Source organism: Leptonychotes weddellii, chromosome 6 (genome assembly GCF_054177405.1).
Source record: "Leptonychotes weddellii isolate Sample4059 chromosome 6, ASM5417740v2, whole genome shotgun sequence".
NCBI lineage: Eukaryota > Metazoa > Chordata > Mammalia > Carnivora > Phocidae > Leptonychotes > Leptonychotes weddellii.
In genome coordinates, this window is record NC_138374.1 from 119,952,806 (window position 1) to 119,977,931 (window position 25,126).

The 25,126-nt window shown below is 40.8% G+C and overlaps 1 protein-coding gene and 2 long non-coding RNA genes across 6 annotated transcripts in view; 2 read left to right on the top strand and 1 right to left on the bottom strand.

Annotated features, from left to right (window-relative positions):
* LOC145722363 (uncharacterized) overlaps nt 1-10,359 on the bottom strand; it is a 49,645-nt gene extending 39,286 nt beyond the window's left edge. Inside the window, exon 1 of the long non-coding RNA XR_014146579.1 lies at nt 10,197-10,359. This is a non-coding gene — a long non-coding RNA (uncharacterized LOC145722363). The remainder of the gene's footprint in view (nt 1-10,196) is intronic.
* A 3,619-nt stretch (nt 10,360-13,978) lies between these two features.
* The window catches only part of LOC145722365 (uncharacterized), a 179,279-nt gene continuing 168,131 nt past the window's right edge, over nt 13,979-25,126 (top strand). For 2 of the 4 annotated variants that reach the window (XR_014146587.1, XR_014146583.1), the window contains exons 1-2: nt 13,979-14,151; nt 24,125-24,279. This is a non-coding gene — a long non-coding RNA (uncharacterized LOC145722365). Of the gene's footprint in view, nt 14,152-23,876; nt 24,042-24,124; nt 24,280-25,126 lie in introns of those variants that run through there. The other 2 variants (XR_014146584.1, XR_014146586.1) reach the window with 2 other exon arrangements.
* Nucleotides 17,237-17,691, top strand: LOC102737238 (small EDRK-rich factor 1). Its single transcript, XM_081825162.1, has one exon. The coding sequence runs from the start codon at nt 17,314-17,316 to the stop codon at nt 17,500-17,502; it is 189 nt and encodes a 62-aa protein (XP_081681288.1). The 5' UTR covers nt 17,237-17,313; the 3' UTR covers nt 17,503-17,691.

The following is a 25,126-nucleotide window of genomic DNA, read 5'->3' on the forward strand; positions in this document are numbered from 1 at the left end:
AGATGAATGTATAAAGAAGATGTGGTGTGTCTGTGTATATATATATATACACACACACAACGTAATATTATGCAGCCATCAAAAAATGAAATCGTACCATTTGCAACAATGTGGATGGAACTGGGGGTATTATGCTAAGCGAAATAAGTCAGTCAGAGAAAGACAATTATTATATGATTTCACTAATATGTGAAATTTGAGAAAAAAACAGGGATCATAGGGGAAGATAGGAAAAAATGAAACAAGATGAAACCAGAGAGGGAGACAAACCATAAGAGACTCTTAATCTCAGGAAACAAACTGAGGGTTGCTGGAGTGGAGGGGGTGGGAGGGGTAGGGTGGCTGGGTGATGGACATTGGGGAGGGTATGTGCTATGGTGAGCTCTGTGAATTGTGTAAGACTGATGAATCACAGACCTGTACCCTTGAAACAAATAATACATTATATGTTAATAATAAAAAAAAATCTATTAAAAAAAAAAAAGAGTGAAGTCCCACAGAGATAGATCGAGTGGGATCCCAAGCAGTGGTGGGGATAGAGATGAGACTTCTGGTTGGAGCCAGTATTTATCACTTCTCCTCCTGACCCAGTAATAAAATGATCACAAAAGAATAAGTTTGTGTAAATATATAGGAGAGAATGGAAGAGGTTCCACTGGAAGATGAGACAGTTCAACAAAATTCTAGAAGGTGGAAAGTGAATAGAGTTTTCATAGATGTAGCAAGGAAGCTGCACCCCAGAGAGTCTTAGAAAAAAAAAGGAATAAGAAGAAAGCTGATTTACTCTGCAGAATCTGGAGAGGACTCAGAGATGCAGGTTTCATAACAAGGGGGTGGAAATCTACATATGAAATTGTCAATTGCGACAATGTGCATAATGCTGGTATGATTCCCTTTAATCCACAGAAGATCAAAGGTTTCTTCTGTAAATAAACAGCATTCCCTCACAAATGACCTCCAAATAGTATCTTTGAGGAACCCTGGTATAATGGCTTATTCACTAAGTTATGATCTTAAAGCAAGCTGTCAGTTGAAAAAACTTCATTCATGTTAATGAAACCTCCAGCTGGCTTATTAGTGCCTTATACTCAAATATGAACGATGACTATGGGGTTACTGTGCATTTGAGGTAACACTCCAACACCACTGGAAAACACACAAACAAAATATCCCTGAGGAAATAAATATAGTGCAAGGAACAAAAGAGAAATGTGAATAAATTCTAATAAGTATTGTCACAAGAGGGATTAAGGATGCCATGAGAAAGAAAATTAGAGAACGAAAGACAGTTCTTGGAAATTAAAGATGTTTATTAAAAGTTCTATGAAAGAAATGGAAGATAAAGTTGAGGAATCTTCCAGAAAGTAGAACAAAATGACAAAGTATAGGGTCAAGATTTCATGCAGAGTAATAAAGATTTAAAATTGCTGATATACAAAAGGGCAGAAAGAACTGAATTGGAGATACCCAAGACTGGTAGGCAGTTTTGAGATTCTGGAAAAGGTAGAGGTAAGGCAATAGTAGAGAAAACTGTGGTCCCAAAGCTGTGTGAATCGAATCTCTTTGAATTTTCTCATCAGCAAAATTAGACAATACAATTATTAAAAAGGTTAAAATATTTCAAACAAGAAGAAGCATCTGCCTTACAGTAAATGCTTTCTAAATGTTAGTGATTAATATGATCTGAGTCCAAGAGTGCCTGGGTGGCTCAGTTGGTTAAGTGTCTAACTCCTGATCTCAGCTCAGGTCTTGTATTCGGGTTATGAGTTCAAGCCTTGCCTTGAATTCCACACCCAGTGGAGCCTGCTTAAAATAAATTAAAAAAAAAAAAAATATGACCTGAGTCCTTTTCTCTTTGGAAAACCAAGCTCCTGGGATAGAAAAAAATATTAAAAAACAGACTTCTATGTCCAAAAACTCACCCTTGTAGGTGAGCCCACACTTTGCCTTCAGACCATTGCTTATGGTATAAGTTAAAAAAATCTATTTAGAAGATCATTTAAATTTGCTGTTCTTTCTGTATTGTTTTGCCCTCTCGTAAGACACTGAGGAACACTGTGAACAACAAGGATAAAAATATTGGTGTGTAATTCCCAAGTTGATCCCATCACACAAATGGATGTGAAATTTCAACTGTTACAAGAGCACCGAAGGGTCAGATGATGGTAGGATTAAGTGTTCTTGAAGTTTATCACCAGATTTAGGTTGAAACAGATAGCAGCCTCTGTAGTTACACTTCTCTTGAGGAAGCCAGGCCTGATCTGATGGAATTCTCACTAGGGCATACAGGAAACACAATTAGTGTTTTCCCAGGATCCTTACCCATAATAGCAACGGCCTTCAGTGGAGAGGGGGACAGAAGCTCATCTCTGGAAGGGGTACTTTCTTCCTTCTTGCTTCCTTCCCCAGGGATATTGTACTTTCTTTGCCTTTCTATGGCCTGGTATGATTTTATGATTAGGACAGTATTTTCTGTTTTTATACACTGCATGTAAGCTCACCATAAACCTGAGCCAAAGCAATAACCTTTAAGTTTTCTGAAAATCTTGAGACAGGTCTCTGTAAGGCCTTATGTTTTCAAGTATTAGAAATGTTGTTGGTTGGGAATTTGTGTGAATCAGGGCACATGGCTGCAAAGAATAGAAAGGACTTCTCAAATCAACTTCATAAAAGAAAAATATTTGCTCACATACCTGGAAGTCTGGGATACAGCTAACTTGAGGTATAGTTGGGCACAAGGGTTTAAATGTTGCTAGCAGTTTCTCTTTCTGTTTCTTATCGCTGTTTATTTCTGTTTATGTTAGCACCTTGGCCTCTTTTTCTTGTAATATAGAACGGTTTCCACCATGTGACTTGGGAAGATGACAATTAAGCAAACTTATATTTAAATCTTCCCATATCTGTGACTCCAAAGACAAAGAGGAAATGCACCTTATTTGAACAACAGGCACATGGAGGACTCATCTCTGAGTGAATTACTGTTGCTAGAGGTATGGGAGACCCTGATTGGTTTCACATGGTTCTTTGCTCCCACCTGTGGCAGAGTGTTGCCATATGCAGGTGATCTTCCTCAAAGAAGAGGGAACGTGCTGTTACCAAACAGGTTTAGCAGATAAAAACTATAGTTACCATATTTCGTATCATGAGTTGGAAAAGAGGAGTTAGATCTGCCTTTGTCTTCATTATATCCTTGACTCGATAACATATTCAATTGTAGCTCCTCAAACACGTCTTGGTTTTTAAGTTAGTGCTTGGCAAGATATATCTGGCAATCGGCAATCATACACATGCATATACAATATTATGAGATTTCATTGTGACTAATGCTCTTGATTGGGCTGTTCATTCATTCATTCACTCACTAACTCATTCTTACTTCCAACAACCTTTATCAAATACCTAGTATAGGCCATTAATAGAAAAAAAAAGAATCGGGGGCTCCTGGGTGTCTCAGTTGGTTAAGCGTCTGCCTTCAGCTCAGGTCATGATCTCCCGGTCCTGGGATAGAGCCCCACACCAGACTCCTGGCTCAGCGGGAGTCTGCTTCTCCTTCTGCCTCTACCCCTACTTGTGATTTCTCTTTCTCTCTCTCAAATGAATAAATAAAATCTTTTTTTTTTTTTTAAGATTTTATTTATTTATTTGACAGAGAAAGACACAGCGAGAGAGGGAACACAGGCAGGGGAAGTGAGAGAGGGAGAAGCAGGCTTTCTGCGGAGCAAGGAACCCGATGCGGGGCTCCATCCCAGGACCCTGGGATCATGACCTGAGCTGAAGGCAGATGCTTAACGACTGAGCCACCCAGGCGCCCCTAAATAAAATCTTTTTTAAAAAAAGAAAGAAAAAAGAATCATAGCATCTGCCCTCATCAGACTTACAGGCTGTCAAAAGAGAAAGACAATCAGATCTATATACACAAACACACAACTTGAAATTGTTTTGAATGCTATTGGATTATATAACAAAAGTGGACATCTGTGTTATGTTGACATATTAGAGAAACCTCTCACAGGAAGTTACATTCGGTGGAGTGTTGAATGATGAGTAGGAATTAGTCAGTTAAGAGTATGGGGAAGACCTTTCAGAGAGGAGAAACAGCATGTGTGAAGTGCCTGAATTGGAAAGAAAGTCCTGAAGGAAATCTACTGTATCTGACTGAAGAGAGTGAGGGGCATAAAATGTGAGGCAAAAGATGAAGTAGGAGATCATGCAAGACTACAGGCTGGGCAGAGAAGTTAGTATTTTAATTATACACTCGATGGGGAGTCCCCAAAGAGTTTAAACCAAGGCAATGATACAATTTGATTTATGTTGACAAAAATCATTCTGGTTCATTCATTCATCTATTTATTTAGGCTATAGGTTATGGGACTATGGAATAAGACTGCCTGGGCTTGAAGTCTAATTCTGTCACTTACTACTTGTATGACCCAAAACACTTTTTCCTACCTGTTTGTGCCTCAGTTTCTCCATCTGTAAAATGGGGTTAGCAACAGTAACTGCCTCATAAGTTTGTTGTGAGATTTAAATGAGTTAAGATATATGAAACAACTAGGTGATGGGCATTAAGGAGGGCACGTGATGTCATGAGCACTGGGTATTATATGCAACTGATGAATCATTGAACTCTACCTCTGAAACTAATAATACACTGTATGTTAATTAATTGAATTTAAATAAAATAAAATTGACAACAAAAAATATATGAAGTTTAGAAAAGTGCTTGGAGTATGGTGTTATCTAAGTGTTTACTATTACCACCACTATTATTATTAAACATATATTTATTGAGAGAGGCTCCTGTGTGCAAAGCATTGAGGAAGTATGAAATGGTCTTGGCAAAGAGTGAGAGTGTCTTCTCACTAGAGAATTTGTAGTAAGATTGTTAGACAGTGTTGGGTACCATTTGAGTTGAGTGGTTATGAGTTACAGGGCTTCCAATGTGCCTCCATGTTTTATAATTATCCAGGCAATTGCCTATGGGTTTCAGAGTTAGATAGACAGACCTGGATTTCATTCCTGGCTTTGCCTCTTACTAACCAAGTATCTCCATTCAGCAAGTCTCATTTCCTTATCTGTAGTATGGGGACATTAAAAGCACCGATAGGTAGTATCATTATGAAGAATAAACGATTATGTCTGTTATGTATGTATGAATATGTATGTGGAAATTTTTAGCATAGTGCCTGCTATATGGTAAGTATTCACTAGATGGTAGTTACTACTAATCTTAAGAAGTAGTGATATTGCTATTTTTTTTCAATGCAAGCCTCTATGCTTTATTTATGTATCATTCTGACACATGCTCTGAGTTATTAAGAATTTGGGTTCATTGTTAGCTGCTTAAAATATAGCCTGAGGGAAAGAATACACACTATTATTATAGTTATTTTTAGGTAGGGCAATTAAAAAAAGCAGAATAGGAATAAGGAGAGGTTTATGTGTTTTACTAAAAATACTTATGCAATTTTTAAACCATTGATGGTGAAATAGGTTTATAAGTTATTTGTATGTTAAAAATAATTATTGAGGGTCGCCTGGGTGGTGCAGTAGGTTGAGCGCCCGACTCTTGGTTTCGGCTCAGGTCGTGATCTCAGGGTCATTGGATCCAGCCCAGCATGGGGCTCCAAGCTCGGTACAGAGTCTGCTTAAGATTCTCTCTCTCCTGGGGTGGCTGGGTGGCTCAGTCATTAAACGTCTGCCTTCTGCTCAGGTCGTGATCCCAGGGTCCTGGGATCAAGCCCTGCATCGGGCTCCCTGCTCTGCGGGAAGCCTGCTTCTCCCTCTCCCACTCCCCCTGTTTGTGTTCCCTCTCTCACTGTGTCTCTCTCTGTCAAATAAATAAACAAAATCTTAAAAAAAAAAAAAAAAGGATTCTTTCTCTGCCTCTGCTTCTCCCTCCTGTCCTCTCTCTCTCTAAAATAAATAAATCAATCTTTAAAAAAATAATTATTGAGAAGAAAATAAAATAATGATATACTCTGAAAATATTTTCTTATCTGATAAAAATGAACATTTCTAAAATGTACATGTGCAGCTTTAAATTTTATCCTCTTCTTTCATTATTTATAAGGAAACAAACACATTTCATGGATTTTACAAAGCACACACGTTTGCTCTTTAAAGGTAAAGTCTAATTTGAAAATCTGTTTGTCATTTTCAAACCTGTCCTCAGATCTACCCTTCTAATTTCTATTCTTCTTGTGTCTAACTAAACATGCCATGCAGATGCTAGAGGCAGATGGACTTAATTTGTATTATGATCCAACATAAATGGAAAGTGAAATATGAAAAGGATATTTCCATTTATATAGCAATAAGTTACCATTAAATCTAGCTTTATGATGTTTAACTTTGAGATATCCTGCCCAAACACAATTGATTGATAGGATTGAAATTGAAACCACTGATGGTTTAACCTCAGTCTGTAAATCAGGGATGAGGATTATGGAGCTAAGGTCATTTTCTTTATTGCTCACTGTGGGAAGAAGAAGGTAAACAGACTTGAATGAGTCTGCGGGCCTGGGTGCCCTGCAGGGATACAAACAGAAGACGAGAGAACTGATCTCAAGGAGTTTATGTGCCTGTGGCTGGCAGAATACAACCACTCAAGGAACAAATGAGGGCCAAGCTCTTGCGAGTAGATGGACTGTAGAATGGAGAACAAGAGCAACGCTGAAAAAAGATCATGCAAAGGAAACGTGAATTATAAGGTGAAATTCCCAGCAAATACCCTGCAATTCTGCTGCATTCCACAAGCCAGAACAATTCCTTCCTTGTTAGACTTGTGAACACAATCGACTGGGGGAGGTTTTTCAGGATTAAAAAAATGGGAGAATAAAGATTCACAGGGTAAAAAACTTTTCCTGATAGCCAGTTGTGCAGAAGACACATATCTCATAAAGAAAGGAAATTTATCCCTCTCCCTTGTATTTCAGGCCCCAAATGAGTCTCCTAAAAATACAGATGTGTGACCTAGACATTTGGTATGAAAAATCTAAAAGAAAGATATACTGTGTTGTGTCTCTCTTAAAATAAAATTAAAGATTTATTCCAACCTTGCGGGGAATAAATGCTATATTTGCTAGTAAATTTAGTTCTTTTCCCACCTCCACACTTTCTCCTGGACCATTGGAATTTCCTCTAACTCTCTGATTTCTCTCTTGTGTTTCCTGTGTTTTTGCTTAGCTTATTTTCTTTTTTCTGGCTATTTTCAGTGTCTAGTGAAACAGGACAACTATAGTCCAGCAGTTTACTGAACTTAAGTTTTCGTTCATGGGTGAAAAACCAAAAATGAATGAGGAGGCACCAACATAGGGTTGTCAGTTTTTTGTTTTGTAAATGACAGACACACAAAAAATTGAGTAGATTTAAGTTGTATACCAAATTCACTACATTGTACTTAATTCTCTTATTGCTTCTTAGACTGGTGAAAATTTATTACTGGCTGACCCCAACCCGGGGACTCACTTTGGGTTACTGTAATCTGAAAGAATTAGTCTCAAGGATCTAAAACTTCAGGCTATGAAAAGAGTTAGTTCTCTTTTTTGATTTTATGATTACAAAAAATGTACATTAAAAAACTTTAAAAATTGTGTTTACTTTTTTGTTAGAAAATATAATTTTCAGTGGCTTCTTCATGAAGCCACTTTTTTTTTTTTTAAAGATTTTTTAAGTTTAGAGAGGAAGTGGGAGTAATGGGAGGGGCGGGGAGGGGAGAGAGAGAGAGAGAGAGGATCCTCAAACAGACTCCCTACTGAGCACGGAGCCCAACATAGGGCTTGATCCCAGGACCCTGAGATCATGACCTGAGATGAAATGAAGAGCCGGCTGCTTAACCAACTGAGCCACCCAGGTGTCCCCATGAAGGCTCTTTGAAGACGGCTTGTATTTTCATTCTCTAGTGGAGTTTTTATTCTCTGGCACAGTGTCTGGAATAAATATTTGTTGAATGAAGGACAAAACATCTCAATACTTTTATCTATGTGTGATTTGAGAATCTAATGAGCCCGTTGCTGACCTTACATACAGCCTCCAATGGGAAAACAGGAAGGAAAATGAAAGGGAAGTGGTGGGGAAAGAGTGACTCATTCTGTTTTTGTGTTCTCTCCTATCATAAGGTAGAAAACAGTGGGGAAAAAAATGTGGTTTCACAAAACATCATCATCATTTCCTTACTAAAATGACAGTGTAGCAACAGATGATTATGAAAACTGATTTGGTTGCCCAGATTGTGTGCCCTTGATGCAGGATGCAACAGTTACCTTAGCCAAAACATTACCTTTACTGAGATATTAAGAATTCTGACATCATAGTATGAAATAAAGTAATGGAGAAAATAATAAATTAATTTGAGACATCTTTAAATATATGTATTGAGCATTACATTACGGGCAAGAGGCACGCAGTTGGGAAGGATCTACCCTCCAAGTGTTTAAGACTGGTTAATGAGGTGATGGGGCAATCCTGCCCAACACCAAGAGGGCCAAGAAGATCCTACTTTTTCTCCAAATGTCTTCTTTAAATTCTTCCAGCCTTTTCTTGGCATCTTGAACTGCTTCCTCCCTCTGCTTCTGTCCTCATGCACCTGACCACCTAGTGATTTGACTAGGATGTGAAGGCACCCTGGCTCCAGCTCCAAATCATTGTTTATTATACTCGGCCTGCTGCTGCCTGGAGGAACCCCCCAGCCTTCATCTTCTCCAGGCTTTGTGCATGAGCCATTGTTCTGAATAGGGAGGGAGGGCCTTTACTTTAACAGTTCCCCCAAACAGGGTTTAGGGAATAGCTGTGGTCACTTATGGGTTTGAGTTGCTTGCTCAAAAGCCAACCTCTTTTTTCTCCTTGCTAGCAAAGCCCTGACTTTGTTTAGATGTTCAGTCCCCTCCCTTGAAGATCGAGGGTAAAATCTTGGTTGCTTTTGGCAATCCCATTCCCTTTCAGATATTGGTTTAGGAATGAATATATGATGTAGGTCAAGCCAAATGGGAAGACAGCTGGACAGCTCATGGGATGGATCTTCTCATTCTTAAAAGGAGGCCCAGGGATGAAATCATCTCTCTTCTTATACTGGATGCTGTGGTACATGCAGTGATGTCAAGAGCCACATAGGCCACCTTATGACATGAAGGGACATCCAACCCCACATGGCAAGGATGGCACAATAGAGAAAAATGGAAAAAACAAGGTTTCCTGACGAATTTGAGAAAAAAATCCTGGAAGAACCTACCTCTGGTCTTTCTCACATGGGATATTAGGTTGACTGATTTGTTGAAATTGAGGTCCTCTGCTTCTTGCAGCTAGAAGCATCCTTATTGCTAAACTCTCAACATTAGGAGGCCCTAATCTTAATGTAGGACCGTTGGCAACTCAGTCAGTTTTTGACTCCAGTGCTTTTATAGATATAATCCCTATTCTCTTTCCTTTTTCCAATCAAAAATTTTATTTAATACAAAATGCTGTAAAAAATGGTGAAAAAGCAATTAGACTTCTCCACCTGGCCTACTTCTGTGCTTTTCCAACTGTGGATACTTTCTTCATTGCTTCTATCAAATTGCATTGTAGAATTCCTGGGACACACATGGTTTTTACTATTAATGAATCTTTACCAACACTTCCATCTATGGAAAACAACTTTTTACTGCGCTTATTTCTAGTGAAACTATATCCCTTCTCAAATTTAGTTCACAACCTATTTACTTCCAACATCTCACCAGCCCAAATAACTTCCTTCTGTCTATGGATTGCACCTCGTTTGAATTAATCTTTTTGCAATTATCCTTCTCTGCATGTATACAGTATCAGTCTCCTCAAATAAATGGAAAACTTCTTTAAGGCATAAGTGAAATTGTTTTTGTTAAATGATTTGAGGAATCGTGCATTTTTCATATTAGTGTCTTTCCTGGTACATTGCTTCTCAGGTAGCACCAGGTGCTCCATACAATTTGTCAAGTTGGTCGTGTGTGAAATGAAAGGATGGGATTAAGTGATACTTTGGATCCTTTCTGACTCTAAGGGACAGAGCTGATGATATCTAAGGTGAAGTGAAACCATGATTCTTAAAAATATATAAAAGTTTGAGAGTTGAAAAAGAAAAGAAAACTGTAAATGTGGGTGGTGGTGAAATGCTTTCTTTATAGATTAGTGTTTTTGAAACTATATTTTTATTTTTGGAAGTCTTTACTCATGATACTTACTTTTTGATGACTCTCCGGGATAGCTCTTTGCAAATGTAGAAAGTCCCGTTGTCTGGGAGGAAAGTGATAAAAATAGTCTTTCATAATATGTGACCAGTCCTAAATCTTTTACAGGCCTGCCAGTATTTTGGGCTTTATTGTAGAGTTATCCACCCTTGTTTTAAACTTTGCCCATGTTGGACTTGGAGGGGGATTTGCTTTGCTTAAGGGAAACACTCCAGTGGGCTATTTTTGAACTTGCTTTGACATTTAGATTTGGAAATACTGTGTTTCCAAGATACTTATCCCCGGATAAGCTTGCAGTGCAGATGTAAAAGTATATCAAGTCAAAATTTTAAGCATCTGCTAACATGATCTTTCATAGGAGATTTCCCTATTGTGTAGATTAAGTGATGGGTACAAATTAATACAAGATGGAGAAAAGTATGGAAGGTTCAAGGACTAAAACTTTTCCCTTAATTACTTACCTCACTTTCTCATCTCTAGGGTTTATGAACACAGGAAAGACACATACACAAAACTCCCAGAGACTCTCTGTTTTACTTTAACTTAATGATGGATCAAATCTCTGCTTGTTTTTCCACCACTTCTTCAATTAGTTCTATTGGCTTACATGAGAGTTGGCAGCTAGGTACACATTCGCTGCTTGGAAGGTCCCACTGAGGAGAAGAAATGGAGGCGGGGTGTGGAGGAAGCCCTGGGAGGGTAAGAAAGCAGGAGTGGGGAGCTTCGTGTCTTCTGTGGCAGGAAGCGGAGCCCCCGTCCAGCTGCAGCACATCCTACTGTGTGCTGGTCTAGAAGTCGGCACAGCCTGGGGAATTTGGCAGAGCTGCCTGTAGCTACGTCCAGACAAGTGCAGACAGCAGGCTGGAAGGCACTCATAAGGACTTGCTGTGTTACACTGAGTTATGTTTCTGTCTGATGGCTAGTTTCACAATGAAAAGGAGCCACTAAACCAACCTTTAGTTTTTAGCTTCTATAAAACACAATGGCTCAATATCGCTGCATCTTTGCTCACGTTATTCCTTCTATCCGGAAACATCCTTTCCCCTCACCTAAGTCCTAACTTTTCCTCTAAATGTAGGAGCACCTACACCTCTAAATGTAGGAGCACCTACACTCCTTAAAAGTTTCCTTTGTCTGGGGCGCCTGGGTGGCTCAGTTGGTTAAGCTTCTGACTCTTGATTTTGGCTCAGGTTATGATCTTAGGTCATGATCTTAAGTCATGATCTCAAGATCGCGAGATTGAGCCTGGGCGGGGCTCTGTGCTGGGTATGGAGCCTGCTTAATATTCTCTCTCTCTCTCCCTCTGCCCCCCACCCCCCACTTGCATGGTCTACTCTCTCTCTCTCTCTCATTCTCCCTTTCTTAAAAAAAAAAAAAAAAGCTTCCTTTGTCTGAAGTTTTCCTGATCCCACATCTACCTCTCACTAGGGAAAATTTATCAATCTGCATTTTGAGCTTCTCACTATACGTGGTTAATGTATATAGCCCCTGTAATACTTTAGTGCACTTATTTTATATCTCTTTCTCCTATTACTGTTTTTACCCTCTTTAGGTCAGGGACTGATTCTTAATTATCTTTATATCCCTATAATTCAGCACAGAGGCGGTCTCATTGTAGGGATTCCATGTATGCTAGCTCAGTGCGTAAATAAATGAACAAAGAGGGGCGGGGAGAGGTTCAGAGGATAAACTGGTAAGAGTTAAAGGATTTCAAAGCTTTACCTGGTAGATATGTGCACTGGTGGTTACCACCCTCCGACTGATTCTTTGAAAACTGTCATTCCCATCAGGGCGTGGAGAACTGCAATGACGAGCATCCCTTCCCGGTTCTGTTTAGGAATCCTGCTATTAGCATACTACCTGGGGTTATATTATCTCCTCCCAATTAAATTCCATGTGATCTCATAGAAGAAATGAACAATAGCTCATCCTCTGAAAAAAGTTGCAAATTTGCATCTAAATTTATTCAGTAACCTTCACCAATATTTATTAGGTATTTATAATGCTCTGGGCACTATGCTAACCCACAAGGGGTAGAGGATTCTAAATCAAAATCCTCACAAGCCACTATCTAGTCTTTGAAGTTCCCAAGAAAAAATTCCAGAAAGAAATCTACTAGTGCCCTACATTTCAATTTCCCCCCTTTGGCTATTGATAGCTCAGCAGGAAATCTCTCCTTTGCCCTGGAAGGTATCTGGGTTTTTGGAAGAGTATGAACTTTGGAGGCAGGCAGATGAGTCTTTGAATCCCTCTTTACACTTGGAGCTGTATGGTAATTCACTCCATACCTATAAACATCAATTTCTTTATCAACAAAAATGATAATACCTATCATTAGTGGTTGTAGTAAGAATTAAAGGAGATAATGAACATGTGAAGTTATCTAGGAAATAACAGTGCTCAGAAAATGGTAGGTCTGATCAGTATTATTATTCTTTAGTATAGTTCAGAATCGTACAAGTAATTCTCTTCAGCAAAGCTTGTGACATATTTATCAGTGTGTAGCACTTGTCCATTTAGAACAGACTCGTTACATTAAACTCTTCCAGAGTGATAGGAATGGCTTGTTACATATTGTAAAGATACCTTGATGGAGAAGAGAACCTGGGAGAACACTAATGTTGCCACCATTACTACAATCCTGGGATTTCCTTCTTGGAGTCTTGGAACCACTTCTGGCTGAGCCCTTCTTCCGGGCTTTGCCGGCACTGGATGGATGGTGGTATGTCTTGGCGTCAAAGACAGCACAGACCATAGAAGTCAAAAAAGCTTAAGTTAAAAACTCATTTTTGCCACTTGCTATCTAACTGACCTTGAAAAAGTTACTTAAACATCATGTGGTAGACAGAAAAATGCCCACCTCTTCCCCAGTGCTGTCCATGTTCTAATCCCCGGAATGTGTAAATATGTTACCTTACATAGCAAAAGGGATTTTTCATTACTGATATAATTAAATTAAAAACTTTGAGATGGAGAGAATATTCTGGATCATCCAGGAAGGCACAATGTTATCACAAGTGTCCTTTTAAGAGGATACATAGGAGGACTCAGGGTCAGAAAAAGGACAAGTGTCAATAGAACTGGACTTTGGAATGATGAGCTTTGAAGATGGAGAAACGGGGCCGTGAGCCAAGGAATACAAACCTCTCTAGAGGCTGGAAAGGGTGAGGCCATGGATCCTCCCTTGAAGCCTCCCTCCAGAAGGAACACAACCCTGCCAACAAACGTTGTTGTTTGAAGCTAGTAAGTTTGTGATAATTAGTTACAGCAGAAGTAGAAAACTAATACACACCTCAAGCTTTAGTTTCTTATCTCTAAAATAATAATGCTATATAACAAATTCTTATTATGTCAGGTATTATTTTAGGCCTGGAAGATACAGCACTGAATAATACAAAGTCAGTGCCACAGGGAGCTTACATTATAGTGGATAGACGATAACAAGTACAAAAATATTTTGAAGTCGTACAAAGTTCTGTGGAGAAATAAAGCAAGGGAAGAGAGAGTGTGGGTGGGTGTGAGCAGGAGGATCTATTCTAGATGGGGTGTTCAGGGACTCTTTGCAGAAGGATACTTGAGTAGAGACCTGGAATAAGGCGCCAGCCTGGGGAAGATCAGCAACAAGCACTTCCCAGCGCGAGGAAATGCCATAGCCTGTGGTGCTTCCTCAGGCTGGGACAGGAACTACGCAGGAAGGCCAGTGCAGCTGGGGGCTGGGGGGGCGGTGGGGAGCGGCTAGGGGAGGGGGGTGGGGGGGTGACGGGAGCACAGTGGAGGCCATTCGAGATGTTTGCATTTCCTTTTAAATGCAAGAGGAAGTCTTGGAAAGAGGTCAACAGAGGCATAAGTTAAATTTAATTTAAATTAAAAAAAAACATGCTGGCAATTTGGTTTGGAGCTCAGAGGAGAGGTCAGAGCTCGAGGCTTTCGAGGCTTTCGTCCAGATAAAGTGAGTATTGAAGCTGCAGGACCAGACAAGCTCAACCCCGCACAGAGTGTAGGCAGAAAGTCTGGGCCTTTTGGGTCAGAGGGAAAGACAAGCTGGCAAAGGAGACCTAGAAGTAGGAGAAAACTTCAGAGAGTGGCTGTCTTGGAAGCCAAGGGAAGAACAGGCTTTGAGAATGAGGCTGGGATTGCCCTTGTCAGAAAGCCTCCCTCTAAGTCTTGTGTTAATGTTTAAAGATAACAACAGACACAAAGGTTAGGTCTCATAGAAAATCCTCCAAAATGATCATAGTACTTAATGTTAGTATTGATAAGTTACTTGAGTTCTCCTGATTGCTTAGAAACAATACCTTAGAGCAGACCCATCTTGCAGCTACCCAATTACTTTTTTTCTTACTTGAATGTCTTTCCTATTTTGTTCTTGCTGGTTCCCTTGTAATCATGTGTTCTACAGACAGTGAAGACCAGCCAACAGTAGGAAACAAGCACTAAATGGACTCTTTTTTATACTTGTGCAAGGGATAGCTCTTGAAAGACAACAGCAAGAGTTTAACAAAAGATGATACTTTGGTACAGCTAAGGAAAATACGATTTCCTAAAGTACCCTGCCTGTTCTGCATCATTTCCGTTATAAAATGACAGTAAAATCCCACATTACAGGACACAAACAATCGCAGTGGTAAGATCGGAAACTTCATTATGCATTTATTAACTAAAGATTTGAGCAAATGATTTCTAACCTCTTGGTATTGTGACAGCCTCTGATTTTTTTTTTTTTTTTTCCATCTGTCACTCTCTACTCTTTCTCCTAAGAGCTGTAGTGGGCTAGCTTTACTGTTTGAATTAAATATAATTTTGTTTTGAACATTCTGACACCACTTAAGATTATTGAAGATAGTTGCAGTGGGAATATCTAGGCTCAGAGGAAAAACAAGTGCACAATGGAGCCAGTGATTCATTTCAACTTGAGAGCACTTCTTAGGATTTGGTGTCATTTAAATCACTTTGAAGGCTCATCTCTTAATTAAGGGTTTCAGAACACTATTCTTGCCCTGTCCTAGCCTATGATGTAGGGGAGTCTGCTTTGCCCCAAATATGTAGATTCTCTTTCCAGCTCTGTCTGACACCCTCTTTCCCTGGGTCTCTGCATTCCAGCAGTTTTTTAAAAGTGCCCTCCAACCTCCTTCCTCAGGGCCTTTGCAAGGGATGCTTCCTCTCTGGGAGCTGATACAAATTGGTCCTCAGCATAGGAGCGTCGAGTCAAATAGTTAGGCTTTCCTGTGGCTCTAGGATCTGAGTTGAGGGCCCTTCGACGAGGCCCAGCAAACCTGTTAACATTCTGGCCAGTGTCATGGGATGGGACATGCGTCTCTGGGGAAACCACCCCCCCACCCCCATCTTTTGTGGCTCCAAACCACACTGGGTTGCCAGACATCACAGCCACGTGGAGCCTGCTGTTTGGGCCATTTAAGAGTTGCCACAATATCATGTTTAGCAGGCTTTCCCTTAGCATGGCACATAGCACATTTTAGACACTCAGCTAATATTCAAACACTAAATGTACCGATGCTCATGCTCTTTCACTGTACCTTACCTTCCTCATGTTCTCACTTCCCTCCTCACTCAGCTTAGTTTCTGTAATCCTTCATTATAATCAGTCTTCATCTATACCTTCACTTCCTTGCCTCTTTCCCCCTCTGTTTCAGATTTGTATGCTGTAATAACAAATTATCACAGACTTAGTGGCTCAAAACAACACCTCTTTGGTGTTGTTTTGAGCCACTGAGGGTCAGGAGTCCAATCACACGTTAGGCAAGTCCTTTCCTTGGGTCTTACAATCCTGCAACCAGCCAAGATGTTGGCAGGGCTGCCTTCTCATTTGAGGCATGGAGTCCTCTTCCAAACGCACACAGAATTCATTTCTTGTAGCTGTAGCGTGCATACTGGTTTGCTTCATAAAATGGATTGCTTCTTCAAAGCCTCAGGAGAGCATCTCTTGCTCAGGGAAGACCTAACCTTTCTCTGAAGGCTTAATTGATGAGTCAGGCCCATCCAAGATAATCCCTTTGGAAGAACTCTCAGTCAACTGATAAGAGACCTGCAAAATCTCTTCCCTCTACACATAATGTATGTAATCATGGGAGTGATATCCTATCATACCCACAAGCCCTGCCATACTACAGGGAAAGGGTATACAACAGGAGGCAGGGAATCTTGGGGGCCATCTTACTCTGTCTACCACACTGTTGTATGCATCCCCCGGAACACCAACCGCTACTTATATTTTACTCTTTACCTGAATATATATATTCACATGGTTGAGAAAAACACACAAACATATTGACTGATCTCACTTAAAATTCTTCACCAAAACTTAACCACTAACTTCAGTTGGGCCTTCAGGATTTCCAGTTATCCAGTTTAGTTGTTCTCTTCCTCCTCTAGAAGAACACTCTCCCCTAACACTCTACTACCCCTTCTCCCTGCTTTTTGTTTGTTTGTTTGTTTGTTTTTAGATTTTATTTATTTATTTGAGAGAGAAAGAGAGCATGAGAGAGAGCGTGAGAGAGAGAGCACAAGCTGGGGGCAGGGGTAGAGGGAGAAGCAGGCTCCCAAGGAGCAGGGAGCCCGATGTGGGACTCGATCCCAGGACCCTGAGATCATGACCTGAGCTGAAGGCAGCCGCTCAACCCACTAAGCCACCGAGGGGCCCTCTCCCTGCTTTTTAAAGTGAGACCTTAGCAGTAAGTGCCAGATGACCTTCACATGCTCCCATGGCCATACCTGTCGTCTTCCCTGCACCTGTGCCCACACACTCTGCTTGCCCTCCCATCCCACTGGATGAGCAGGGTGCATGCCCACCACAGGCCAGCCCTCCTTTAGGTTGCCCTGGATCCCTTCTCCTCACCCCTCGCCCATTTAAGGACCGTGCTCCTTTTTAGCCTCCATCATTCAATTTTCCTGCCTTAAAGGATCATTCCTTGTTTTGTACAAACAAGCTATAATTTCTCCCATCTTCAAAGCATCCCTCTCATGACCCCAGCTACAGCTCCACCATTTTCTATTCCCTTTTAGCAAAATTCCTTAAGAATTGTCAATAGCAGAGCATGCTAGGAGGCTGTTGCTTTCCCCAGGGGCTCTCTTCCAGGCTCGGTCCGGTGTCGGCATGGCCCGAGGATATCAGCGAGAACTTGCCCGCCAGAAAAACATGAAGAAATCCCAGGAAATTAGCAAGGGAAAAAGAAAAGAGGATAGCTTGACCACCTCTCAGAGAAAGCAGAGGGACTCTGAGATAATGCAACAAAAGCAGAAGGCAGCTAATGAGAAGAAGTCTATGCAGACGAGAGAAAAATGATGACTATTTGGAAAAACCTGGGTGTTATTGCCAACTAGGTGTATCATAAGCTCTAAGGTCAAAAATTTTGTGGAGCAAACAGTCATGTTATACCCTTATAAAACTATTTTAAACTTTACCTTTCAGACTGACTTAGTGTCATGTTTCAGAACCATTCTTCAAAGAATAAAACCATAACCATTAAAAAAAAAAAAAAGAATTGTCAATAGTAAATCTGTCTCACAGAGCTGTCTATACTTCCTTTCCTCCATTCTCTCTCGAATCCACTTCATTAGATACCATCCCCACCATTCCCTAGTCACAGTTCTTGCCAAAGTCATAAATGGCCTCTTTTTTTGCCAAACCCAGTGGTCAATTCTCAATCCTCATCTTACTTAAGCATTTCACACAGCTGAGCACCCCCTCCTCCTTCAAATACTGTCTCTAAGTGGTTTTCAGGATACCACCCTCTACTGCTTTCCTATTTCAAGATATAGATATCCAACAGTTAAATGCATTAAAGGAAGGTACAAGAGACTATGTATACAATGCTACTGTTTGTGTAAAAAATATGTATTCTCTTGTAAATGCACAAAATATATCTGTGAGGAAGCACAGAACATTGGTTACTTCTAAGACGGGGAATCTGGGTCCTTTTGTATCTTTTGAATTTTTCACCACGTGACAATACTCAAACTAAATTAAATTAGAAGCACAAAACTTGTATCATATGAGTTGGTTGTCAGAACTCGTGGCCAATTGGCAGCTGCTGCAAATGTCTTGGTGCCACCACCCTCTCTGCTGGGCTCATAGGTGGCCACAGCCACAGAGCACTGTGACATCCTCCACGCTCCCCTGTCCCTGAGCTATGACAATGAGATTCTGGTGTGGAATATACTTTTGGGAACAGGGCCAACTAAACAATTTAATTTATTAGTAAAACGATGTCAAAGGCAAACGATGCTCACAAATCCATTTTTGCTTGTGGGAAAAAGCACAGAACACAGAATTACATGGAGCAAGAGGAGGTCACAAATTTGACATAGTCCTTAAATTGTTGTAATGCCAGAGAAATGGAAGATGGGGGTGGGGGGGGAAGTCCACCTAAGAAGGACAAAGAAGATAGAACAATTTGATTAAGATGCACTTGAAAGAAACCTTGGGACTATACTAATTTTTAATTTTTTTCTAGGAGACAGTGTTATTTATGGCCAGAAGTTTTATTTAAGAGTTTTTTTTTATTTTTAATTTAATTTTATTTTTTTAAAAGATTTTATTTATTTATTTGACAGAGAGAGACACAGCAGGAGAGGGAACACAAGGAGGGGGAGTGGGAGAAGGAGAGGGAGAAGCAGGCTTCCCGCTGAGCAGGGAGCCTGATGCGGGGCTCAATCCCAAGACCTGGGATCATGACCTGAGCCCAAAGGCAGACGCTTAACGACTGAGCCACCCAGGTGCCCCTATTTAAGAGTTTTATAAAGGCATAATATTTTTATTATTTGTTGTCCACAAACTGTGTCAATGTTTTGTTCCTTATTTCCCAGCTAAAACATTGTTTTAACTCACAAAAACAAATACATTTAAATTCTTCAGTATTGTTTTCTATTATGGAAATGATGCTAGTGGTGTTAAGGTGAATGTGTATGTGTGGAATATGTGTGTGTATGGGGGGGTAAAGGCGGAAATTCCTTTTTAAAAATTAGTAAATGTCTAAATGAGTCCTGGGAAGTTTTTTTCTTATTTGGTTCCTATACAAATATTCACTTCTCTTCTTCCAGCCTTCCAAATTATCCTTCTATCTATTCCTTTTTTGTTTTTTATACTTGGGGGATGTGAGAATAAAATGGCCATTTCCTTATTTACCTTACAGCCCTCTTTGTTGACCCTAAATCCTCAAGCTCTTTTAAGTTTTGTTCATTTTCTTATTTATTTATTTAGTATCTAGATAGTGAGGAGTTTGGGGAGATGTCATATTTTAATACCCAGAATGCTAGAATGCCATGTTCATATCCATAGATTTGTTAGAGCAATTTAAATTTGAGGTTGTATTAATACATGCATGGGGCCAATGGGGAGGACTAGGATAGTCTTCTCCTGTTGACTTGGTAATACTCAGAATATGTTGTCCTCCTGTGAGACCCCTCTTGAGAAAGTTAGAGGCATTAAGAAGAGGAGAGAACATGATACTTGCCTTCAAATATTTTAAGGGTGAGGATGAGGACAAGAGTTTGGCTTTGTGGTAAATACCAAGTGGTAAAATATGGACCAAGTGTTGTTGCAGGAAGGTGCAGGGATTTCGGCCCAAGGGTGCATGAAGATACAGGAAAACAGTTTCTTTCCGAATGTCTGAATCCCCTAGGGATGGAATTGGCCATCTGGGGAGAGGGCACACGCTATTTCTGAAGGTGGTCCACCATTTTCAGATGGATGATTGGAAAAGATGACATTTCACATCTCTTCCATTTCTTTTTATGTTCTAGGACCTTTGATGAGTCTTGAATTCTTGAGACTCTGATAAAAGCTATCGGCTCTCTCCCCAGAAACAAATATATGTATGATACCATTTCCTCCTGCAGTCGATGTACAATGTGGAGAGAGAGAGAACAGCTCCAGGGGAAGAACTCCTAGGTCTCCAAAGATGAAATTTTGGAAATTACTGTTCTGAGTTATTTCTTGCTTATAGCGGGTTTGAATAATTAAAGGCTTCATCAGAAACCAAGGATGCTTTTTCAAAATGCTTCAAGAAATAGCATTTTCCTCCAAATTCATTTAAACACAGCATATAGATCTTTGAAATTAATTTGTTTTTATGGGTTTTGTAAGAAATAGGTCAGAAATAATAACAGATTACATGTTTATTAATTCGAAAGCCTTTTTTTACAAGCATGATTATAAATTCAGCTGAATTTCAGTGCTAACTATAGATTAGTTTACAATGCATAACTTTGCCTATTTTCGTCTTTGGTCTTTTCGAGAATCCCATGACTCAGGCAGATTATTCATAACCACTTTACTTTACAAATGACTGAGCTTCAGAGAACTTAACTGGGTGCCTTGAGATCAAAATTAGAGAAATATGTATGTAATAAAGGGTCAGTTATAACTGGATTCAATTCCTCATCTGATGTGTGACCTTAGAGAGCTCACTGTTTCTATAGCTCAGTTTCCTCATTTCCAAAGTGGGGTAATGGTACCATTAACCTTCTAGAGGTGTTCTCAACCTTTAGATGAGATTTATGGTCTTACGTATTGGTGAGGCATGTGTCTTGAGAGTGAGAGCCAAGCAGAAGCCATATCCCCTTTCCCAACCCAGCCTCAGAAGGCACATTTCTGCTGCATTATTGTTATGGTCATAGAACATTAGAAGCGAGTCACTATGGCTGCCTGTATTCAAGGAGAGAATTAGCCTCCATATTTTTATGGAAGTTTTTAAAACCATCATGTCCTCCAAGCCTCCTACCCTCTTTCTTAATTAATAACATCGGCAAATTATTGTAGATGTGTTGTTGGGGGAAGCAGGTGTACAAAAGGATAAAAGACTATCTCTGCTCTCAGGGAGATTACAACCTAGTTGGGAAAGATAATGTTTTCCTAAGAAAAGATAACCAAGGATATCTTTGGAGTAAAAAGTTCCAAATGGTAAATTGTGCTTGAAGTGAGGAAACCGGTAGCTCTAGCTCTCGTCCTACCACTCACAAGCCACATGACAGTGACAGACTCCATTCAGGGGCCCTGGATTTCCATTTTTTATCGGGCATATGGAGGTGGGATGGGGCTCGTGTGGACACTGGAGAGACCTCTGCTACTTCTTTCGTGTTCCTCTAAGCAGTAAATCTGTGAAAGAGGGTTAACTTTAATTTACGAACTTCTTAAATTTACCAAGTATATTGTACATGCAAGGTGCCCTGTGAAGTGCTGTAAGTAAATGAAGTCATAGGAATTTCATGAACAGGTACATCTATATTATTCCATATATTGTATATATATATATTGTATATGTAGTATTGTATATTGTATATGTAGATCCCAGGATCCTGGGATCGTGACCTGAGCCAAAAGCAGATGCTTAACCGGCTGAGCCACCCAGGCGCCCTAGACATGGATTTTAGACTGCACATGGGGTCGGCACTCTTAACCCCTGTGTTGTTTAAGGGTCAACTATATATAAAATGAATGTATAAATTTAACAATCATGTTAAATAGTGTCTTCATCAACTGACACACTTTGGGGGTAATGAACACGTACTGTGTCCAGTAAAAGGTATACACAGTAGGCAGCAGACTCGGTTATAACTGCTTCTCTCATTACGTAGTTTCGGCACGTTACTTATGCTCACTGATCCTTAATAATCACTTCCACAGAATGACAGCCCTGAACTACTTTACAAGTTTCCTTCAAACTCTTAAAAAAGCACCGATTTAATGACTTCTGGTTTTTGTTGTTGTTGTTTTTTAATAACTGTGTGTGATTCCAAATACATGTGTTAAAATATTCTGCATTCTAACATTTATTGAGTGTCCATGGTGTACATGCTTGAATGTGTTAAGAATGTCCTTTAAATAAAATTTTCTATTGGACACTTTAGGAAACAAAAAGAGGAAACCTATCTTATAAGAGTAGCTCTGTACTGCACTCAGATTTTTTTTTATATTACAAAGTACATCATATATATCTACAAAATAGTTGTGCCTTGCCTTATGTGTCCTTGGCCATTATGAAAGTCTTTCATTGGGTACAGTTCTGATTTTTTCTATCTCTTGGGCTTCTCTGTTCTTGTCCTTTTAAGGTCCTTCTCTGGCCTGTTACAGCACTTCTGGGCCCCAGCCCAAAGCCTTCTTGATGGGTAAACATTATATTCCCATATAAGAGGGATGAGACTGAATCTTAGCAGGCAGCGCTGCTGGGGAAACTATCTATTAGGTCCAGGCAATCTGCACTTTAGGAAAATTGCTTAATTATACTAAATTAGAGAATGACCCATTCCTTATAGCCTGGCAGAGAGAAGCCTGGCCTGCCTAGATTTGCAAAGAGGAGGATAAATTACAGTCTATACCCATTACCTTATTTAATCCTTAAACAAGCTTATAGGATGAGTAACATAAGGAACAAAAAGGCTAAGTAACTTCATTAGAGTAAAAAATCTAGTAAGGGGCAGGGGCAGGAGCTGAAGTTAACTGCTGGGGCACAGATCTGTCTGGCAATGGAACGTAGGCAGGTTGGGGAAGGTTCTGGTATCTGGTGGCCTGTTCCAGGGCTAGTCTAATCTAGCATGCAGCAATGGGGCAGAAAGAACTACAGAGACAGTTCAGAAAAGAAAATATCAGAGCTTGGCGACAAGGTGGGAAAGGAGATGAAGGAAGGGGAAGCATCGAATGACTGCACATTAAAATCTGCTGGGCGGAAATGTGAGTGTCACTGATGTGCCTGAGGAGTCTTAGCTCCTTGACATGTAAATAGGAATTTTTTTCCCCCCAAAGCTACCAACATTAAACCAACATTTCCTGCTGGCTAACAGATTCCTTTAACGACATTTCAGGCCTAGTCAGTACGTTTTCCATCAGTTTTAGAATTAACAAAATCTTATTTCAATTACTGTCTGGGCCAGCTTCACAGGCTGTGTGCAGGGCCCAGTGCAGCCATCCAGGGCCACATTTTCACAAGGGTCCCAGGGCTTGGAGCCTAATACTCTCCAGCTGCCATCTTGACATCCTTAACAATGTTCTCTTTGGACTTGTGTTTTGTAAATGCAGTCTGATGGAGCAGTGGAGCGGGCACTGGGGGCTTGGAGCCTCAGTCCCACGTGGATCTCCTTCTGCTACTTCCTTGGGACAGGTTCATAGCTGACCACTCCTCCACCCCTTAGAGTCCCAGGCCCATGCATACACTCCCCTCCCTTCCTCCACCCAGTGTCCCCAGTGGGGGCCTTGTGGGGTCGGCACCCCCACAGTCTCTGCATGGGCACAGCTGGGGTGGTCCCTGCCTGGGTTAACAGCACCATGCTGTGTTGGGTGGGCAAGCAGCTGGAGGGAGCCGCTCACCACTCCTCATTCAGGGGCCTGGTGCATCCTAGCACTGAGGTCGCAACATCTTTGGGGATCCAGCAGCTTGTTGGAAGGGGAAGCGGAGCTGTCCGCTGCAAGTCCAGCATGCCCCCCCTCGGGGCCCCTGAAGCCTGCAAGGGTCCACACATGGCCTGTGTGTATCCCTGTGCCTGAGGGAGAGTGACATTGGACAAGAATAAAAAAAACCCACTGACATGTTGAGAGACCATGAATGAAAGGAAAAAGCTTTAAATTTGAGTATCTTCAAGGATGAATTTTCTTGTTTCTAGGATGAGGAGCCTCATGTTTTCATTTTGCACCGGGCCCTGGAAATTGTGTGACCGGTCCTGATTATTACGTTTTAATCATCTTAACCTCAAACTCCCATCTCATGTTCAACTCAGAGTGTTCCCGCCGCCTCCCCCTGCCCCCTCCCAAGCTTGCTTCTCCAGTGTTGGGATGGAGAAGGGCAAGAGTATCTGGTGGACATGCTGGGACAGCCCCATGTCAGTGACTTGGTGAGGTTTTTGTCTGCTTTCTGTTTCATGCAGTAGTCCCCCCTTATCCACTGTTTCGCTCATCTGTGGTTTCCATTACCCAGGGTCAACTGCGATCCAGAAGCAGGTGATCCTCCTTCTGACATCTGGTCAGAAGGTCAAGAGCAGCCTAACGCTATGTCACAGCACCTACATCATTCACCTCACTTCATCTCATCACATGGGCAGTTGATCATCTCACACCATCCCAGGAAGAAGGGTGAGTAGAGTACCGAAGACATTTTGAGAGAGAGAGAGAGCATATTCACTTAACTTTTATTACAGCGTATTGTTATAATTGTTCTATTTTATTATTAGTTGCTGTTGTTACTCTCTTCCTGTGCCTAATTTATAAATTAAAATTTACCATATATATGTATGTACAGGAAAAAACATAGTATATAGTGGGTTTGGTACTATCTGCAGTTTTAGGCATCCACTGGGGGTCTTGGAACATATTCCCCATGTATAAGGGGAAACTACTTGTAATTGGTTTTGCAATTTGCCCACTTGGGGTGGGAAGGCAGAGGCCCCTTCCCAGCCTGCTGATAAGGGACCCAATCCCAAGGAGCTTTTCTAGGTAATAATAGTCTCTTTCAGGACCTGGCTGCCACATTTGTTGATGTCTAGTTGCCAGTTACACGAAACATTCATCTGAAACAGGCAGCACTCTGTTGACCAACCAAGGCCGGACTCTGTCCTCTGTGGTCCTAACTCTGGAGCCTAAAGGCATAGGTAACCAGTATCTCGTGTACCTCTAGGAGAGTACTTGGCTCCTCTCTGCCATATTAGTTCTCCCCTGTGCTTTAATAGCTCTGGGGCAGACTGGCCATTCTGGTGTCTCAGAGGACATCCAACTGGGATGGGAACAAAGTACCATTGTCCCCAACTCTTGGTTTCACAAAAACTTCAAAAACAAGTCTCTTGAATTTAGAGCACAGTTTCTGAGACAGAAACCAATCAAAAAAGGATGTTAATGGAAGAGGATGGCCTCTCCTTACAAACACCAAATTCCTATTTCCCTCCCCACCCCCCAAAGAGCCCTGCTTCGGGGTCTTAGAGTTCCC